General features: G+C 37.6%; 1 protein-coding gene across 1 annotated transcript; it reads right to left on the reverse strand.

Moving 5' to 3' along the window:
- Positions 1 to 5090: 5090 nt before the first annotated feature.
- On the reverse strand, positions 5091 to 18144 carry FRS2 (fibroblast growth factor receptor substrate 2). The gene is made up of 6 exons (XM_009710190.1): positions 18039 to 18144; positions 15652 to 15743; positions 13628 to 13814; positions 10231 to 10389; positions 9190 to 9353; positions 5091 to 6800 (listed from the first exon to the last, which is right to left on the reverse strand). Exons 2-6 carry the CDS (start codon positions 15715 to 15717, stop codon positions 5850 to 5852), a joined length of 1527 nt encoding a protein of 508 aa, XP_009708492.1. The 5' UTR covers positions 15718 to 15743; positions 18039 to 18144; the 3' UTR covers positions 5091 to 5849.
- Between the last annotated feature and the right edge of the window lie 1111 nt (positions 18145 to 19255).

Genomic DNA, 19255 nt, shown 5'->3' on the forward strand with positions numbered 1-19255 from the left:
CTCTTTCATACCAGAGCATTTCTTATACATTCAGTTATTAAGTACCAAAGTCTTACAAGTGAGAACATCTGCGTTCGAGATTTGGCAAAATTTCAGGGAAAATACAAAGTTAGTACCAAATATATAATATATTATATATAAAATGTGGGTGTATTATATACACACATATTCTAATGCAAAAAAACTGCATTAATATGGAGTTAAATTTGCTGACATCCATTCCTAAATAACATAACCATTAAAAAACAGGTGTAATCCTGATCTTTCACACACTTTAGAATCACTTCCTCTTTCATACATAATAGTTAAAGCAATATATATGCAAGTATGACTAAGAAATCAAAATTCACATAATAATCTGAACTCTGACCACAACAAATAGGATTTTTTTTTTCAGTACATGTAATTAAATATATTTATATTTTTACAGTATTTTTAGACCATTCCTGAAGAACTTGACCAACCAGGTCCTCAGGTGTAACAGAGCTGTTACATCAGCAGAATTTGATCTTGCAGGAACACATCCAGCGGCCCTTGAAGTCAACACGAATCATTTGTTTGGCTTCAAAGGATGCTGCATGAGGCCCGAACAAGCTTCGGAAGGATCACCCTGCTAACAAGGAAGATTCCCTGATGACATCAAAGCTCCTACCTCAAACTTCCTTGCCTACTGCCAAAGGGAAGGACTGGAGCAAAGGACACACGGACTGAGGGCTCTCTGGGTTGTTGGCAGGTGGTGTTGGGAAGGACCACGTACTGCACAGCCCCAGCACCAGGGAGCAGCAAGGCCAGCTTCACGGCACCTTCTGTATAAGGCTTCGAGGAGAGCAGAGGAGCTGCTCCTCCACGCTCATCACTTCACAATTTGGTCACCACGGGGCTCGGACGTGAGCTGTGGCTAGGACCCCAAGGCATTAAGTACTTTGCAGACACAGAGGAAGACGGTCCCTGTTCTGAAGGGCTTGAGCCTATTTCTTAATCATATTTTTTACATAATCTCCTTTGTATATACACATATTTGCTACATAAAATAGAATTACACCGAAGTAATGGATATAGCAGAAAACATTGTCACAATATATGTATATTACCACACTAATGTGGTAAAATTTCAAAATGCCCTTGGTAATATATAAAAATATAGAAATGTCCAACACTTGTTTAATCAACTTTAAAGGTAACTTTATCTCTCATATTCTATCTGTACACCTACATATTTCCAAACAAAATACTGCGTTAATGTGGAGTAAACACCATGTTAGGATAATATCCTCATTAGACATCTGACAGACTTAGTCGCATACCTTACAGCACAATATCACAGGAAATAATGTATATATGGTCAGAGTTGCAGCTGCTAAGTTGTTGGGTTTGAGGTTTTTTTTGTTTGTTTTTTTCCTTATTCACTTATCTTGTCCAAAGGAGGAAGTAATTCCTGAAGATGATAAAAGAACCTTAACTCATGACTTCCTGTCTTTTTTACATATGCTCTGTAAGAAGGACATCAGCAACCTTGACTCCATCTTAACGCAGTTTTTTGTGGTGGAATTTCTTCTGGATTTTTTTTTTTATGGAGTGTATATGAATTTAAAATAAAGATATCATAAATGAACTTATGTTTATATTAAGTAAATACTGTCAAATATAAATGCCTGAATTGCTATCTCAGGAAAAGATGGGAAAGAATTCATCATTAAATTCCAAAAATACCTAATTCTATCAAACTGAAGAAGGTCCAAACTTCTTTAGGGGAAATAGGAGAATATCAGATTTAAGTCCACTATTAGTTCCTACTAAATCAATTTCATCTTATTTGCAGCCGTTAAATAAATTAGTACAGTGCAGAAATGGAATTTCACCATTGATCCCACCTTACACAGAAGAGAATACTGCTTAGAAATAGAGGTCCAAATCAGACACATCATTACATGCTCAAAGTAGTAACTGACATTAATCAAAACTTGCATTTTTACTTCACCAACAGTGAACAAAGACAATCTGCTCTCTCCTGACTGTCTCCTTGAGAAATTGTTATTTATAAAAGAAAAACAAGGAGAGCCAGATTTTGAGCCAGTACACACTGTTACAAAACCAGCAAAATCAACTGCTGGTCTGTCACCTGGAAAAGAACAGCTCTGTTCTGACATGGGTTCGGACTTCGTACAGCTTACAGCCTTCTGTGGCCCTTTTTACACCCAAGTCCTAGTCAGAGGTGTAAACACACACACAAATATCCAAACATCGGGGGAGGGAGGGGGAATTAAGCAGTTTATGATATGAAACATCTATTTGAACACTTAAGATTTCTATAAAAGTTCTGTAGACTTTAATCAGAACAGGAATAGTGCTTCAACACACAGCGTTACATTCAACCCCTGTCATATGCAAAATGTACTTATTGGGGGAAACAAAAAATGTTCTAATGAGAGTTAAGGTTTTCAGAATGGTCTTTTTTATATTGTTTTATATGGAGTCACCAAAAAACACCACAAAATCAAAAAGAATGGTCCTCCTCTTGACATCAATTTGAAAAAAAAAAAAAAACCCAAACATTTTCCTGATTGAATTCTCACTAACTGTATTTCTAGTACAATCTTTATTATGTACTTTTGGTTGCCGTTTCATCTTTTTTATTAACTCAGTTTCCTTGTTTAAAAGATACATTAATGTACGTCTTTCCCAAATCACTGCATTAAAGGAATACCTACAGTTAAAGGCTTTCCCTTGTCGAATGTGCTTGAAGGGTAGCAGCCAACTGCATGTTATGGATGAAAAGTAGAAGTGATGGAGATGCTGTCATTTTTGCAGGACCTAGTTTATGTAAACTTAACACGTCTCAGTTACTAAAGCAAATGGTTACATATTTGTAGTTTCTCAGTCTGTACACCTGTGGGCCCAAAATAAATATGATGTAAATACTGTGGAGAGATTTCAGCTGAAAACCTAATCCGAGATTACAAACACTAAACCTAACATCACAGCCTTTAAAAGAGACTGAATTGAAAAAATATTTACCAAGTCTCAAAGGGTAAAGTGCATTGCAACTACATCTACTTCAAGGGACAGAAAATAAGGAATGCTAAAGATGAGTAGCGCAGATAACAAAGACTACCCAGTATGTTTGCAGCGTACACAAAACAAGAAAGATTATCCCACCTGTAAAATGTAAGAGGGTAAAAAAAACAGTCCTGGAAAATATGTCATCAGACTTGTTAATATAATTAAGGCTACAGAAAGTTGAAATTTCAGTATGTTTTCAATTCTGGGGACCAGAGCTAAGAAAACATCCCCTATGAAGTATTGTGAAACTTGCAACAACATTAAAAAAAAAAAAATTTACTCAGACCATCCCTTGTATCTGAGACTATTCAGGATAAACACATAGGACAGTGCACCAGAACTAAGGAGGGATATGGTTGGTTGGTGTAATTTCAGCAGGTCACTTAAGGAAACAGAGGCTTCAGGTAGATCCTATTTGTCAATTAAGAATACAAACTTCCCTGCCTCATAGGTGTGTTTCAAGGGTCTAATTAACTAGCAATTCTGAAACACCCATACTATACAGATGAGGACCAAATATTTCTAGGCAGCTAGCTACATCAAACACATTTGCCTCAAAACTCATGCGGAAGCATTAGTTTGGCTCACAAATTCAAGTGAGCTATAAGCTAAGAACTAGAATCACACCAGTACCACTAACCCAGTAAGTATTTTGCAAAACCTGGTAATTTCTGTTCAGTACAGACTCAGACTGGCCCATAGCATAAGGTGAAGCAATGGCAAAGATGTGAAGGAACACTAACACTGCAGACCTATACAATGTCTAGCTCTAGGCAGTCATTACCTTCTTGAGTACCAAGGTCTCCCCACAAGTCAATGAGTCTATCACAAGAGTATGCATAGGTTGACTGTGAAATCATTAATGAGGTTTTTCTTAATCTCACATAAGTTCCTCATAATGGTCTCAATGCCTCCCATCTTTTACTTCTGCAAATTATGTTCTTTGTGCATCTGATATTTCAGTACCATACAGTCTGTAAAGAATAATGAAAGAGTGAAAAGGTTGCCTGATATCCCTTAATAGTGTGGCGAGACACGTGTATTTCAGGTGCTACTACTGCTGCCACTACTAAACTGAGAGAAGACCAAAGAAAAAGTTAACAAAGGAACAGGAATACACTCCAATTTAAAAGACTGAAAATAACTGTAGTTTGTTTTAAATAAAACTTCAATTCAAATATTGCATGAAGACCCTTAATTCTTTTTCAGATCTCCAAATGGCTTTGCTTGCATGTTTTTCCTCACTCACAGTTCAAGGGTTATTTTACATCACACCAGTTCACACAAGTGTCAGTTCCTTTGCAATCACAGGCTCAGGAGTAATCTCTTCTGCTGCTAGTACCAAGGTGCACCTGCAATACTGCCATAATTCTAAAATTATTCAGAGTATATAAAAAAAAATACCCCACAAACCAAACAAAAACTTCTGCTAAGGGTGCATCTGGAGTATTCAACAAACAACATTCTACCTGGGTGTACCTGTAACACTGAGCAGCCATCACTGTAACCAAGTTCACCAACTGCAGAATGAAAAGTAGTATGCTTGTAGATACTACTACCTTCAGATAATTTACTATGTATCTTTCTAAATTAAAGTATACTATCAACTATGGATGCACATTGCTAGAACGTACAATTTTCTATAAAGAACTATCAAGTCCAGTACCCTGCCTCCCGTGTAACCTGTGTCTGATGCTTTAGAGGAAGACAATAACTGCATAATAAACCTTTCCAGTTGTGCAATAATGCATGCTGCTGGAGAGCTGGGATATTTCTGTCAGGCATAAAAAAGTAGAACACTGGACAAAGACAACCATTTGACCTTCAAGAATCTTTCTTTGTCAAATGCAGAGAGTAAGACAAACACAGACATGACCCTTAACAATAAAGCTATGTACAAAAGTCTGACTTTTAAAACAACACATTATGGAACAGATAAAAAGAAACACACAAATGCAAAGAAAGGAAGGCACACTGAACTAAGAAATTGCAAGTGAGCCTTAATTCATACAGCCAACCTGTGAATTCCTTCACAAAAACCCCTAAAATTCTAATATTAAAATTCTGTCAGATTTCACAGGGAACTTGATATGGCAGACGGAATTCTCTTCTAGAGGAAGGAGCTTAAGGCTGGGTCTAGATGCATTTATAGCTCTGATCAACGAACTTTGATGTGACCTCTCAAATACCACACAAGTTAAGTAAACCATTGGCAATTAGAGGCCACCGTGCTCATGTGGTCTTAAAAAAAAAAAAAAAAGGGACAGAAAAGGTATGGTGTTCATATCCCTTGAGATGAACCAATTATCTCTTGTGTATGTCAAACTGAGTGAATTAATGCATTACATACATTTCATTCTGGAGGAGCCACTTCAATGAGGAATGAACGTAAGATAGGTATCTTGAAAGATTAGGGTTACCTGCTAATAATGCACATATCAAGAGGCTTTAAAAAAATGTTATAAATGCCATTAATGAGTATAGGCACCAGACCAGAATATTTATAAATTCAAAACTGGCATGTCACTCAGACTCTAATCAATTTAAAGAGGCACTGTGAAAGGTGGTGATGCTGCTATGCAGTAATTACTACTACTGTAGAATGAAATAGTGTTACCTAAATGAATACTTGCTCTACATTAATTCCCTTTAGTTAGACAAGTACATGAAGTATGCACAAAAAGTTCTATTAGTCTATAAAAGGCGTTAGTGTTAAGAAATGCAAAGTACTTGCATCTTCAATTTTATAAACTTCACAAAAGGTGCAAATGATTTAATGCTTCCCAGGCTCACATAGGCAGGTCAGTACTGTTATGTCTTGTTTTCCTAGAAGTACCATCATCTCGTGGCAGTGCTTTTTGCAAGCTTGACATAGCAGCAGTTCTTTCAATGTCTATCACAGCATACAGCTCTGTGCGCCTGGTTGGAGTTTGCGGAAGTGGAGTGGTGGGGGTTTTTGGAGTCTGAGGGTTGTCGGAGTCACTACCACCTTCCAAGTCAACCTGTATATAGTTGAGCTGCCTGTGTTCTAAACTTGGACGCCTAATGTCAAAGTTAAAGACTGTTGGGGTACAGTCCCGACGTCGTGTAAATTCTACTTTATGAGCACTTGCTGGTACTGTTACATTCTCTGTATTGACATAATTATGCATTGGATCTAGGTTATTGTGATAGCCATTCAGAGATGGGGTCTTTGGTCCTAAACTGTCATCTTCATCTCTGCTCAGCTTGCGGGCTTCCCAAACAGGAGGCAAGGATGGCAAGTTCTCATAGTTCAACAGCGCAGTTCTCCTCTGAGCGGAGTTGTTAATGTTCTGGGTGTCTGAGGTACTGGTTGATGTCAAACGACCTCTCCTGACCCCTGAGGCACTAGGGATGGATAACCTATTTATATTTTCATACACCAATTTATTACCAGATGGTGTTTCTCTACGTTCATCACTGTCGTACCCAGTGTCCCATTCAGTATTGTTTGTGCTGCTGCCGCTAACTTGGTCTCTCCCAAGTTGCTCCAGTTTCTCTCTTTCCATTAACTGCCTTTGAACAGGTGTTGGTCCTAAAACAAACTTGACTCCTTCAGGCTCCAGGAGAACCTGAGCATCTCTGTCATCAGTACACATCTGATCTTCTTTCACTTTAGTTGTTTCAGTGTTTGAAAGCTTTGATTCCAGTGGCGCATGCACACTTGATCGATTTTTTCTTTCCTCCTGTACCCCAGTAGTGTTGACATAAGTGTGCACCTAAAAGGGAAAGGAAAAAAAAAAAGGAAATTCAAATGCTATTTGTGCTTTATTTTCCCCCTCCAAATTTCTTTCCTTCTTAATTCTCCACTTTTCTAATCAAAATACCTGACAACCAAATCTCATGATAGCAGCTGTTTAAGAGCAAAGGTCATCTCTCTCACATTTTGCTGAGCTGTGCTCAGTTTAGGTTTCTCCCCCCTGAAATTTTGTTGTTGGTTTTGTTAATGTTACTCTAACAAATGAATAGAAGTTACATCCTACATTAATAATTATTTTGATTTGATGTTTTATCTCAGTTGTGCTCTAGTTACAGCTTTTCATGTTCTATTCCAGTTCTGTTCTGGTCAGGGCAACCTTGGGCTGCTCCAACTTAGCTCATTAGTTCACTTGGACAAATCAGTGAAGCAGAGCTCTACTTTGCTGTCCCTTACCATGACAGTGACCAACAGTTCAATAGTTGCTTTAGCTAAATTTATCTTCGTAATTGCCACACTGCAAAGGAAATTTACTGTCCATTTAAAAAAACAAAACAAAACAAAAACCCACAAAAAACCCCCACCAACCCTACAAAACCCCAGGACCTCACCTTGTACACTACTCAAGCAATGAGAAGAGACATTGGCTCTACTGGAAGAACAGTCCATTCTTTCTTCAAGAGCCAACAGCCTCCTAATATCAGAAACTGAAGTAGAAAGATACAGAATTCTCTATGAACTCTGGCACTCAGAATTAAAAAGGAGCAGGAGTTGGCACCAGATGCCACTAAGAAAGGCAGGAATACACCGCTAGGTTATCCAAGTTCCCACAGCAAATCAACACAAGGCTGAATGGGAAAGATGGAGTAATGGATTCCTTCCCTAAATTTTAATTCTGTGTCTGAATACCCAAAAGCAAAAGTAGTATTTTACAGTAGCAGTCTTCTAGCCTTCCCAACTTCTCTGTCAAGCTCTACAAGCTGAAGTGTTATTTACAGCTCACTTGACTTCTACACTGATTCTTTAAACTCATTTACTCTTCAGTAACTCCAACAATAACACCTGGACTCTTCTGTGCGGACTCCTAACAAATCCTTTCCCACAAGACAGTTCACTGCACTTTGCTCTGGTTACCTTCTCTGGTTTCCAACACTGTTTCTTGTCACACACATGAGTCTTCCTAAAACACATTACATTTTATTAAACTTGACTACATTTTCATCAACAACCTGATGAGATAGAACACATCTTCTGAAAATTTTCAGTCTATCCCACATTGGTAGGGTTTCCACTGAGAGGGATCTCAGCAGCCTGGAGAACTGACCTCACAGAAGTTCAGGAACAGCAAATGCAAAGTCCAGTGCCTGGCATAGAACACCACCAATGGTACAGGCTAGGTACCAACTGACTTGGAAACAGCCTTACAGAAAAGCACCGGGGTCCAGGTGCAATGGAAGTTGAATGTGAGTCAGCAGTGTGCCCTTGCACCAATGAAAATCAAATGTGCATTGGTTTGTGTGCACAGCCAGCAGGTTAAGGAATGTGATTGTTACCGTCAATTCAGCACTTGTGAGACTGAACCTGGGCTCCCCAGTACAAGACAGACATGACCATACTGGAACAAGTCCAGTGGAGGGCCATGATTAAAGGGGCAGGAGCATGTGACATACAAGGAGAAGCTGAGGGCGCCATCCTTGTTCAGTCTTAAGAGAAGGCCAGGAAACCACCCAATAGCTGTTTTCAGCTACCTAACAGATAAAGAAAGGACAGAGCCAGATCCTTTTTGGAGATGTTCAGCAAAATGCTAAGTGGCAATGGACATCAGCTGTAACAGGAAAAAATCTGATTACGTATTAGGGAGAAATGCTTTCACAACAAAGGTGGTGAAACACTGGAACACATGGCTCAGAGACACTAGCATCCCCTTGTTTGAAGTATTCAAAGCATGACAGGACAAGGCTCCGTGCAACCACCTCTAACTTTAAAATTTAACCTAGAGGACTCTGGAGGTCCCTTCCAACCTAAATTATTCCATTACTTCTATTTGCCAAATAGAAGACTTAGACGTAAAGAAGCCTTTTGACCAGGATCTCTCATTATGAAGTACAATTTATGTGTTTGAAAATAATTACTGAATTTTTTGAAAAGAGTATGTGCAAATACATACTTTCTGTATCTTTATTTGTATATAGATATGAAAAGCAACTTAAAATAGTTACTTTTCCTTAGCAAGCTATCCTACAAAGTATCATTTGAAAGAGGCAAAGCAAATACTTCTGAGGTAGTTAGCGTACGGTAGAAATACATTACACCTGATACTGAAAAACACAAATGAAAGCCTACAGAAGCAGCATTAGAAGAATCTGAACTAATGTAGAAACCAAGTCATATGAGGAAGAAAAAATACTCACTTGCTCCTCTGCTACAAGTAAAGGATGTGTTGATTCTTCACCGACAGAGGGGAGGCGTGCGCTTCCGACAGAAGGATGTCTGCTGGAAGGATGTGATGAAGCATCTCCAAAAGATGGATATCTGGGATAGCCGTTAGGTAAACTTTGTGCATTGAACCCAGGAGCTGATTCAATTAGAAAACAAGCAAAACCATATTAAAATAGAACATTTTACTGTATATGAGTAAAATGCTTTATATCTTCATTTTTCAAAAGAGAAATTAAAATATGTAAAGCAGTATTAAATATTCACAAGACTCAATCTTGCTAGAGGGAAGGAAAGGGAAAGCAAATTGCAGAGTACAGCATCGCAGTAGTTACTGGCAAACGTCTGAAGCAACCACTGAAATCTAGGTGTATTACACACCACAGTCCTCCCAGTAAACTCCGATTTCTCTTTCTACCATTAACAACATGTCTCCCTAACAAACAGGGACTTACTTATCTAAGCTTCCATTTCTCTGAAATCATCAATAACCTGGAATTCCTAGTTTCAAATATCAAGTCATCTGCCTGACTACCTAAAATCCTCCAGTATTTTTGAAAGGACTTCACTCTACCCATCCATCTACTCACAGCAAAAGAGATTCCAAACCCACTGCAGATGTGACACTACCATAACTTTTTTCCCCTAGTAAAAAGGTTGGAACATTGCTCAAGATTAACATTTCTCAGAAATGCCGCAGGTAAAATATGGTGATATATTATAAAGCAATTCAATGGGTGTATTCATAAGCGTTCTTATGCAACAACTAAGTTCCCAAAACTTATTCCTTAAAGCTGATGAACTTGAGCATGGCTGTTTTGCTCCCAAGACTTAGGATTCGCGGAGGAGAATCCTCAGCAAGTACCTCAAGAGAATGCATTACTGGTAATTAGCGTCCTAGCTTTAAATTATTTTTCTTTTTAATCACTTAAAGATTTAATGCAAATTAAATGCTATTTTCAGCTAAGTACCACATTACCTTCAGGTATGCCATCTGACAGTATAACCATACTTACTAGTAGGTGTTCGAGGGGTTCTTGGAGCTTCCAACTCAGTTTGATGATTATTCCTTTCTACTACTGGTTCTTCTACCACATTTATGCTATTATTCTGCATTATCTCTTGCAACATATTAAATAGCTCTTCTGCACGGGCACATTTAAAGGCAAAGATTCCTATAAATACACAAAAAAAAAATCAAAATCCTTTAACTCAAGAAATGTGCCTTATAGTGTATATAAAACTTTCCAAAAATAGAACTGGAATCCATATAATGAATACCTGTTAAACAAGAAAAAATGTTAAGAAATTTTTATTGCAGCAAAACACACAAAATTACTATGAGAACCTTTAAAGTGTTTATCTAATAGAAGAATAAGATTCCCATGCACCAAAATTTAAATTAGAACAGAAAACTCATTCAGATAAGAGCAAAACTAAGTTTTCAGTGCCAAATAAGGGGTAAAAATTAAAAACAACCACAAAACAGGGCAAGATTTTTTCTTTTTTTAAGCTGATAAAAAGGATACGTGTTAAATAAATAATTTTTTTAAAAAACACTAAATGAAACCATTGTGGTGCTACAAGGTCATATTTTTTTAAACCAGATATCTATTAAATTTCCATAAAAACAAGATACCTGCACGACAGGAAAGAAGGATTTAAACACTGGGTAAAAGTTTAGTTTCTTTAACAAGATTAAAATGAAAAGCTAGGAAGACAAACTATGTGAAACGGACAGTAACAAACCAATTGCTTTAGGCTAAAGGATAGACACAGAACACAAAGTTAGCAGCAATACCATGTATTTTGCGTGTGTATTGTGCCACTTTGCCTTTAAACAGCAGGGAGTGCCCCAACTTACCCTCACCAGCAAAGTCGCAGCTTTGGATTATTCTTCCATTGAAAGCATGAAGTTAAAGTTGACATGCTTGTTAAATGTGGGTGCAGGTGCTCGTTTTTTTAAAGTGAGTATTACAATCTTAAAACACTCTTTACTAAAGACTACCTACCTATATAGCTAGTTCTGTAAGTGCAATTATGTTAATACGCTAGCAATTACTATCATCGTATATTTATTTAAGGATGCAGAACTGTGACAGATGAGAACTACCAGAAATGCTCTACATGGCAGAAGTTCACAGAAACCCAGCTGGGAACATACCAAATGGGCTACAAGGAATGATGCTCAACAATTAATATTCAGCTGCTGCAGTGAATAAGCTTCATGCTTGCAACACAGCAGCTGTAGAGCTGCTTCTCCTACATTTCCCCAACCCACGATCCAGCTCATGTACAAGTCCATGTTTAATTTCTTGTGTATTTCTGGAAATTCACACTGGATACTTAAATCTTAATTTGACAAAAAATAAAAATCAAAAAAATATAGGTTCACAAGCTTTTAAAAGCTCCCAGTATGTTTCTGAGAAATTTAGCTGCCTTTACCCTTTTGTTTAAAAAAAGTGCTGCCAAATTTCTCATTCCTTAAAATACGGCGTGAACCAAATTGGTACTGAAACTGCAAGCAACACCAACTTGATGAAACCTTGATTTTTATTAAATATGTTCACACTAAATACAATGTGATCTGTCACTTACACGGTATGGTGACACACCAGCTCCTTCCAAGTTTTCTATCCTGAATTACCTATTAGCCATGTTCCCAAAACATGTCTAAGTTTTTAATACCTAGCACAAACTCAATGTTTCGCCATCAGTGCATTCTGGCAACTTTTCAATAGATATAATTTGAGATTAAATGGAAAACACAAACAAGAATATTGACTAATACGATCAGTAAAAGTTGCTGGGCAACATTCAGGGTATTCTCAAGTGAAAAACTTCTTGGTCATCTCACCAAGTGAAGATGAAGTTTTGCAACTGTGCCCACAAAACCCAGTGTCGGTCTCAGGAACAATGCTCCATTGCAAAAAGGCAGCAGAGAGAACATTTTCTGCCAGATTTCTTTTTTCTCAATATTCACAGTATTTTAATATTACATAAGGAAGGGAAGAAACAAAAGAGGGAGGAAAGGGTTGCTGCTTAACCAGCCTGCTTAATCTTCTCTATTTAAAAAAAGAAAAAAAAAAAAGGAAATTAGGAGGGAAGCAGAGAAGTCAATTAGACTCAGTGGAAAATTTTGCAGATTTGCTAATAGGCCGTGGAAAAGAACCTTCAAAATAGTATTTTCAGTTGAATTTTGCTAGTATCTATTTTACATGTTTAGATGAAGCAGTAAATTAATCCTGCAAAATCAATTAAAGTGATTTTCTTCAAAACAAAGTTTATTATTTTCTTCTTAGAAGTTAGAAAATTTAGTTTAGTATGGAGTATACTGTAACATTTGAAAACATCTCCATTTCTCATTAGGAGATGAGCTGAGAACGCCTTCTAAATTCTTTATCAAAAATAACTGTCTGCCCTGACCTCTGCTTGGACAATCGACATTGACCAGCTTTGTTTATGATCAAGTTGTTTCATCTTCCTGATTTTTTTTACAGTGAAATTAAAAAAAAAATTTGCAATTGCTAAATATCATTATTGATGAACACACTAGTAAATGCTAAAAATCTGTAAGAAAATAAAAATGCAACTTAATTTCACAATGTATGAATACATAAGAATTCCAACTATACACAGCCACATCACAGAAGAAAGATGCAAAACGAGGCTGAGACCTCAACCAGAACAGCTATTCCCTCAGGGATTGCTGCAGTGAAGAGAGAGAGAAAAGCCTGAATCTTCTCTGAATCTTCTCACTGGGAGCACTGGCTTGCCAAGGCAGGCATGATCTGAGAACTGGAAAGGTAATCATCTTTTTCCAATTAAAGCCACACAGAAAATAACTGAGCATAGCTAGAGTTTACACACTTCATACAAAAATGTGTCAAAATTTGAGAATCATGTCATTGATAGAAGTGAAAGTGGTATTTATTTTAGGAAGAGGATGAAACAAGTATGTTACTGAAGACAATAAAAGGGTAGGGATATCCAGTTCATACCAGTGCTCCAGTCTTTTAAAATCTAAAATAGAGAATTCTTTAAATTCTAAGGAGATTCCTCCACAGTTCAAGGTTTCATTGCCCCTCCTTGAAAGTCAAGTCAACTTCTGAGGTAGGAGAACTTCCCTGTCAAAACCACCTCCTAAGTTGACCAGAAGTATCCACACATACAAGCACGAAGTGCTCCAGACCTACAAAGCCAAAAACTGTGTGCAACTCAAATCCTCATTTTACCATAAGATCATTCCTCATAAGGTAACTGACTTTTTTCCCAGAGACTACATTCACATATAAAACTATAGCCTTTATAACCCTTGCCAAAGGACAGGCAAATATACTTTTTTTAAAACAAAATTGTCTTCCAACATCAAATAAATTTCCAGAAAGCTTTTTATACAAAACTTTAACATACCTTGTCCAGTTTGACACCTTCGGCCACTTTCAAAAGAGAAAAGATTTGAGTCATAGCCATAGCGACGGAGACAGAGGTAGTGCCATTTTACAGAGTCCCTTTTACGGGTATACAAAATTAGTTCTGTATCTGTAAGTTCCATTATGCCAGAACCCAGTTCATTACCATCATCATCCACATTAATAACCTATAAAAAGGAAGTTAAATAGCATTAGGTAAGTACTCTTTTGAGCACCAATACCACTACTAATAATCTTAATGTTTCACTGATGCACTCCATCTGCTTTGTCATATTAGTTACGATCATTGAGGTAAAAGTTTAAAAAACAAAACAAAACAAACAACCTCACCAAACTAGTTCCTCTGCTTCCCCCAATCCAGAATTAAAATAATACATATTTAAAGGCAACATGAATGAGACTGCGTAACATCATTGTAAAATCTGAGGAGAAATTTAACATAGAAGAGATTTGTAAGTTAAATTTTTATTTTTTTACTGGCTTTACGTACATGTTCTAGTATTTCCACACGTATAAGGCATACCTCAGATAATGGAATCTTTCAAAGCCCTGTTTCTAAAAAAATATTTGCTTTGTCATATAACTCCACTTACAGTTGGGAAAAGGAATGAGAAAGGAGAAGGGGCTCCAAGATAAGCTTCCTTCACATACCTGTATAGCCTTGCACTGGGCTGAATCACCAGAGTGTTTTAGATTTTTTTCCTGCCTTTTTAAAGTCAATAAATAATGCAAATACCCTATGGTTACCTTGTGTGAAAACAGGTGTACAAGGCTTCAACTCTTATTCTTTCTGCTTTTAAACCAGTTTGAGGTCATCTGCATCCTTTATGGAATTCGGACAATGTATGTTTTCCTCCGCGTGTATTTTATCTCACAATACCACTTTTAGTGGGACTCTTTCTTACTCAATAAAAAGTCTACCAAAAAAATCTTCCCTATGGTATCAATTAATGTTACTCTTTAAAAAGACATTTTGAATTTGAAATCTAGTCAATTGAAAAGCATTAGGAATAGTTTCATCTGCCACTGAGGCTTATGCCAGCTTTCTTCATTTTGCAAATTACATTCTTTCATCTTCTCCCCCCTGCTGCTAAATCAGTGACCCACACAAACAATAGAGAAATTCTACAAGGAGAAAAATAGGAACTAGTTACACAAAGTGATGTCAAATGCATAAAAAGCAAGAAAACAGAAAAATACTTTATCCTTCAGCTTTTGTACTGATAATATTAAACATTTCCAGAAATTCCCATGGCTTTAAAGCTCATTTCAGAGTTGCCCTAAGGCAACGCATGAATCATTTTTCACTATGGAAGCATTACATTCCTTTGCCAACTCACAGAGACTGTTTGGAGCACAGAAGCCAATCTGACTTGTATGACTATGCAAAAGTATGTTTAAAGTCACTGACTTCAGCAGCTTCATGCTAAGCCCATTAAGCACATGAATAAGTGTTCACAAGCCTATAAATTCCAGGGATATAAGGGACAGAAGGGCATTTATAAATAAAATTTCTTCAAGTAAAGGACAAAAGTTCTCAGAATGCTCTAATCAGCAGTGATCTTCAAGTAAAATCATCAGTCCTAGAATTTTCCATTGCTGACCCCACATCCAGGTTCATAATCACACTTCTCCAATACCTCTTACCTTATGCTTATGACTCCCTAACTTCCATAACCTCCCAGAGACAACAACGCTTACTTGGACCCTACCAACTGAAATGGAGATGGATCAAAAGCACAGTGCTGCTTCTTCCTTCTTCTTCCTGAAGGTCAAAACTGTCATAAAAAAAGCCTACCCTGTCTAGAGAATTCCTGTCACTTCTGGTAAGAGAGGATTTCTCATAGAGGCAAGAGAAATCTGTATCCACAGACACCTTCAATTCTGCAAAGTTTTAACTGTTCAGCGATTTTCACCCTAATTTCACTTAAATTTTTTCCATCACAGACCTACTCTGCATGAAAGCAACAAAATAATTCAAAGTATACCACATCAGTTGCTTACCTTAAACTTGTTTCGATGGTTATCTGGGACAGTTTCTTTATCTGGACAGCTACAACAGCTACCCATGACTTCTTTAGAAGACCATGTGATCTCTAGAGGGGAAAAAAAACCAAACAAAAACCCAAAATAATCTTTTAGTTGAAGTAAAAATAGAGTATAATCAACAAAACAACCCAACACAAATTGCTCTCTGAAATTACAATTCATCATGATGAATTCTGCAGTCAAAGTAACAAAAAAATCAACATAAATATTACAAATATTTTTAAATAGTTAAGTTAGATTTGGCATTAAGCAGTGGCAACACCGAGTTGTTAAAGTCGTACCAATAATTCAACTTGAGGTTACTACCAAACAGACCCATTTGATTTGTCACCTTAATTCCCATGGTAGCAGCTTGGGGGAAAACAAAACCCAACAACTTGCTGGGTGTGCTTCTCATCTCCTAAACAAGGGCCTTCACAACTACCTGGATTCCAGTTCTGTCTAAGTGAGCCCTCCCCAGCTTGGACTGCTGAGCACTCCTACACCCTGGGCTGTAGGAGGTTACCAGGTGCGGCAACACAAAGAGCCCACAGGGCCATCCTGAAAGGCTGCCCTGGCTTCGGCACCTCCAGGGCTGGCTTGTGACAGAGGCTGGAAGCGTTCCAGGCCCGGAGGCAGCCCTGTGCTGGCAGCTGTGCAGCCAGGCTCTGTGCTTCCACTTTTAAATACTTCCCATATAGCAATGTACATAAAACTATGTAATCGAAGTCAAGGGAAGGAAAAAAATCCCACATTCAACACAAATATTTTAAAACTTGGGGTTTTTTTATTTCTATTAAGTTCCGTTTGGATTGAATTGTGTTACAGTCTGCTTCATTTGCTATAAAACAGTAAAATATTCACCTAACACAGAACAGCATGGCTAAATTAAGGAAACCAAAAATAAATATTTGATATTTTCTACATTTTCATTTAAAGATTTTTGTATGTATTGTAAAACTTTCATAAAACAGTACGATAAAATTCTCATAGAACCAAGTCTCACAACTTGCTTCTCCTCCCTCTACCACCTTGCAGAGGGTGGTAAGTCTCATATTTCTTACATACAAGGAAGTCAGACAAAAGAAAACTTAACCCATTTACATCATCTTTATATTGGATAAGAACAAAAATTTCCACTACTCAAATGAAAAGTGGGGCAAAATCCTGGGAGAAAGCTAGTAAGTCAACAAGAGATATGACATTAGGAATCAAGAAGAAGGAAGACAGAACTGGTTGATAACTTTTCCTGGCTAAAGGAGAAAAAAAATAAATCCGATGTCACCTTAAGAAAACCATGACTTGCTTTCTAGACAGGCATTTGTATTAGCATGCGGCAGTAGTATCCAAGTAGCACTTTAGTCTGCTGAGAAATAAGGTGCAAGGAATACAATGAAGAGCATCTAACTCTTCTCCTCTTCTTGACTAGAAAAGCCACTAAAAAGAGATACTGCTACCCTACAGACGGCATAAATCTGCCACCAAACCCCTGCAGAGGTAAAATGGAGAACTTAACAGAAAGGGTAACAACATGGCTTGGATTAATCCAGTAAGGAAGAGACAGAGTGCCAGACATGTAGTCAAAATCACAGATTCCCTAATGTCATTTCTGGTCATAACATGAAAACATGCATTAATTTGACAGAACTTTTTTACCAACTCAACATGAAACTGTGGGCTTCGTTGTTTGCTTCTTCTGTTGCAGAGAGGAGCTATGCTACACACAACTGGGTTTTTTGCATAGTGAAGAGAAGTCCTGAATTTTATTAATCAAAGAGTAACAGGTGACGATAGCTGCAATGTAGATTAACAATGAATATATAAATTTGCAGCAAAGGTTTTCAAGTTCTGGTTCAAACAGCAGTCATAGTTGCAGATGCTTCTAGCAGCCTTCAGACACAGATGCTTGCATTTAATAAAGCTCAGCCTTATACCTCCCCAAACATTTTGACAAAGTGGAAACAAAACTAGATAGCAGCATGCTGTTACATTATCATGACTTTCTTTGCATTCAGTGTGAAATAACTGATCAAATCTGTTGGAGGCAGGTGCCTGCAAACTTAAAAAACAATTAAAAAAAAACCTTAACTGCAAAGTCATTTGGGAAAAATCACTAGAGTCGCAAGTAGAAAGCTGTAGTATATGAAGATGTACGAAGTATAGCCACCGTATCTTAAGAACAACAAAGAAAGTGTATGTAATCAATAACATACAAGCTTGTTATTTTGTTTCCAATATATTCTAATATTAATACTTCAGAAAACCAAGAACTGCAATGCTGCTTCAAATGAGAGATGTAAACCAAGGCTACGAGAAAGAAATGAAACAGCTAGGAAGCTGGCGGAATTAAAAAAATCACTTACCTAGATTTGGCCATTAATATTCCCAGCCTCTGCTGCAGCATCAGGGCTTCTGTCATACTCAAAGCGTCATGCTGTCTTGTCCCAGAACTAATCATTTGACCTAGAACTAGAAGAATACATAAAAATGTAACTTTTCTTGTTTTTAAGATGCCAGTTACTAAACTAACAATAATACATACAATTTTTTGTTTTATTTTGGCAGTATTATGTCAAGTGAGGTCTTCCTGGCTAGGATGCATCTGAAGTGGAGTTTTAGGCAAGAGACTGATCTCTTAGGGCTCCCCCAGCATTTCGGTGCCTAGCAGGGTCTTGGAAGAAAATAATCTGGTGTCCCTTTCTGCACTGTAGCCTGTTACACTGGGGACTCCACTCATTCTCCACTCACTCCTTACCCGATTTAGTGTGTGGAAATGACAGATGTGAAGCTTCTGTTATCCTTAGCACATACCGAACCAAACCACAGCAGACAAACAGAAGAACACGTACAACTTACTCTGGTTAACTCCCTCTTGCTTATCCTACCGAACATATACAAATGCTGACTTGTATGGCTAACACATCACCCTTTCTCTGCTTCCCTCATGATTCTTGCTCCATGACATTAACCATAAATTGCTTGCTTTCATTTCCCCCCACCCCCCAGATTACTCTCATACTAGCTATCCACTCACATTTAACACTGAAAACTCAGCTGCTCTTCCATCAGGCTAAAGGCTGGCAGCCTCCATTCTCCATTTGTAAAATTGCCAAATGAGCACTTGATGTTTCCTTTGACACTGCTTATAAAACTCCAGAGAAGGGCTAAATTCTCAGAAAAATACTTTATTATTAGCCTTTCAGGATATCTACGCAAACTTGTTTGAGACCACTGAAGCTCCGCTTATCAATACTGCCGCAGTTCTTTGTATTCATCTGCTGTCCTCTGCCTTGCACCTGGATTAAAGGCATTTTGGGAACCCAAAGTACTCTTCTTTTTTGTGTAGTATCAAGTGTAATGTAGTCCCAAACTCATCCCAGGTCCTAGGCATCATGATAACAGTTGCAGAACACTCTTACTGTGGAGGGATTGTACAAGAGAATAGCAGAAATTCAATGCTGGTAAATGCAAAATAACACACCTAGCAAAGGAGCTCTATAGGAAAGATCAGTCATGCAGTTCAATGAAAACACTAGCTCAAAAGTGCAGTTAAAACTTTGTGATCCACAATGTCTTGTGG

Source organism: Cariama cristata, unplaced genomic scaffold (assembly GCF_000690535.1).
Source record: "Cariama cristata isolate BGI_N322 unplaced genomic scaffold, ASM69053v1 scaffold4191, whole genome shotgun sequence".
NCBI classification, from domain to species: domain Eukaryota; kingdom Metazoa; phylum Chordata; class Aves; order Cariamiformes; family Cariamidae; genus Cariama; species Cariama cristata.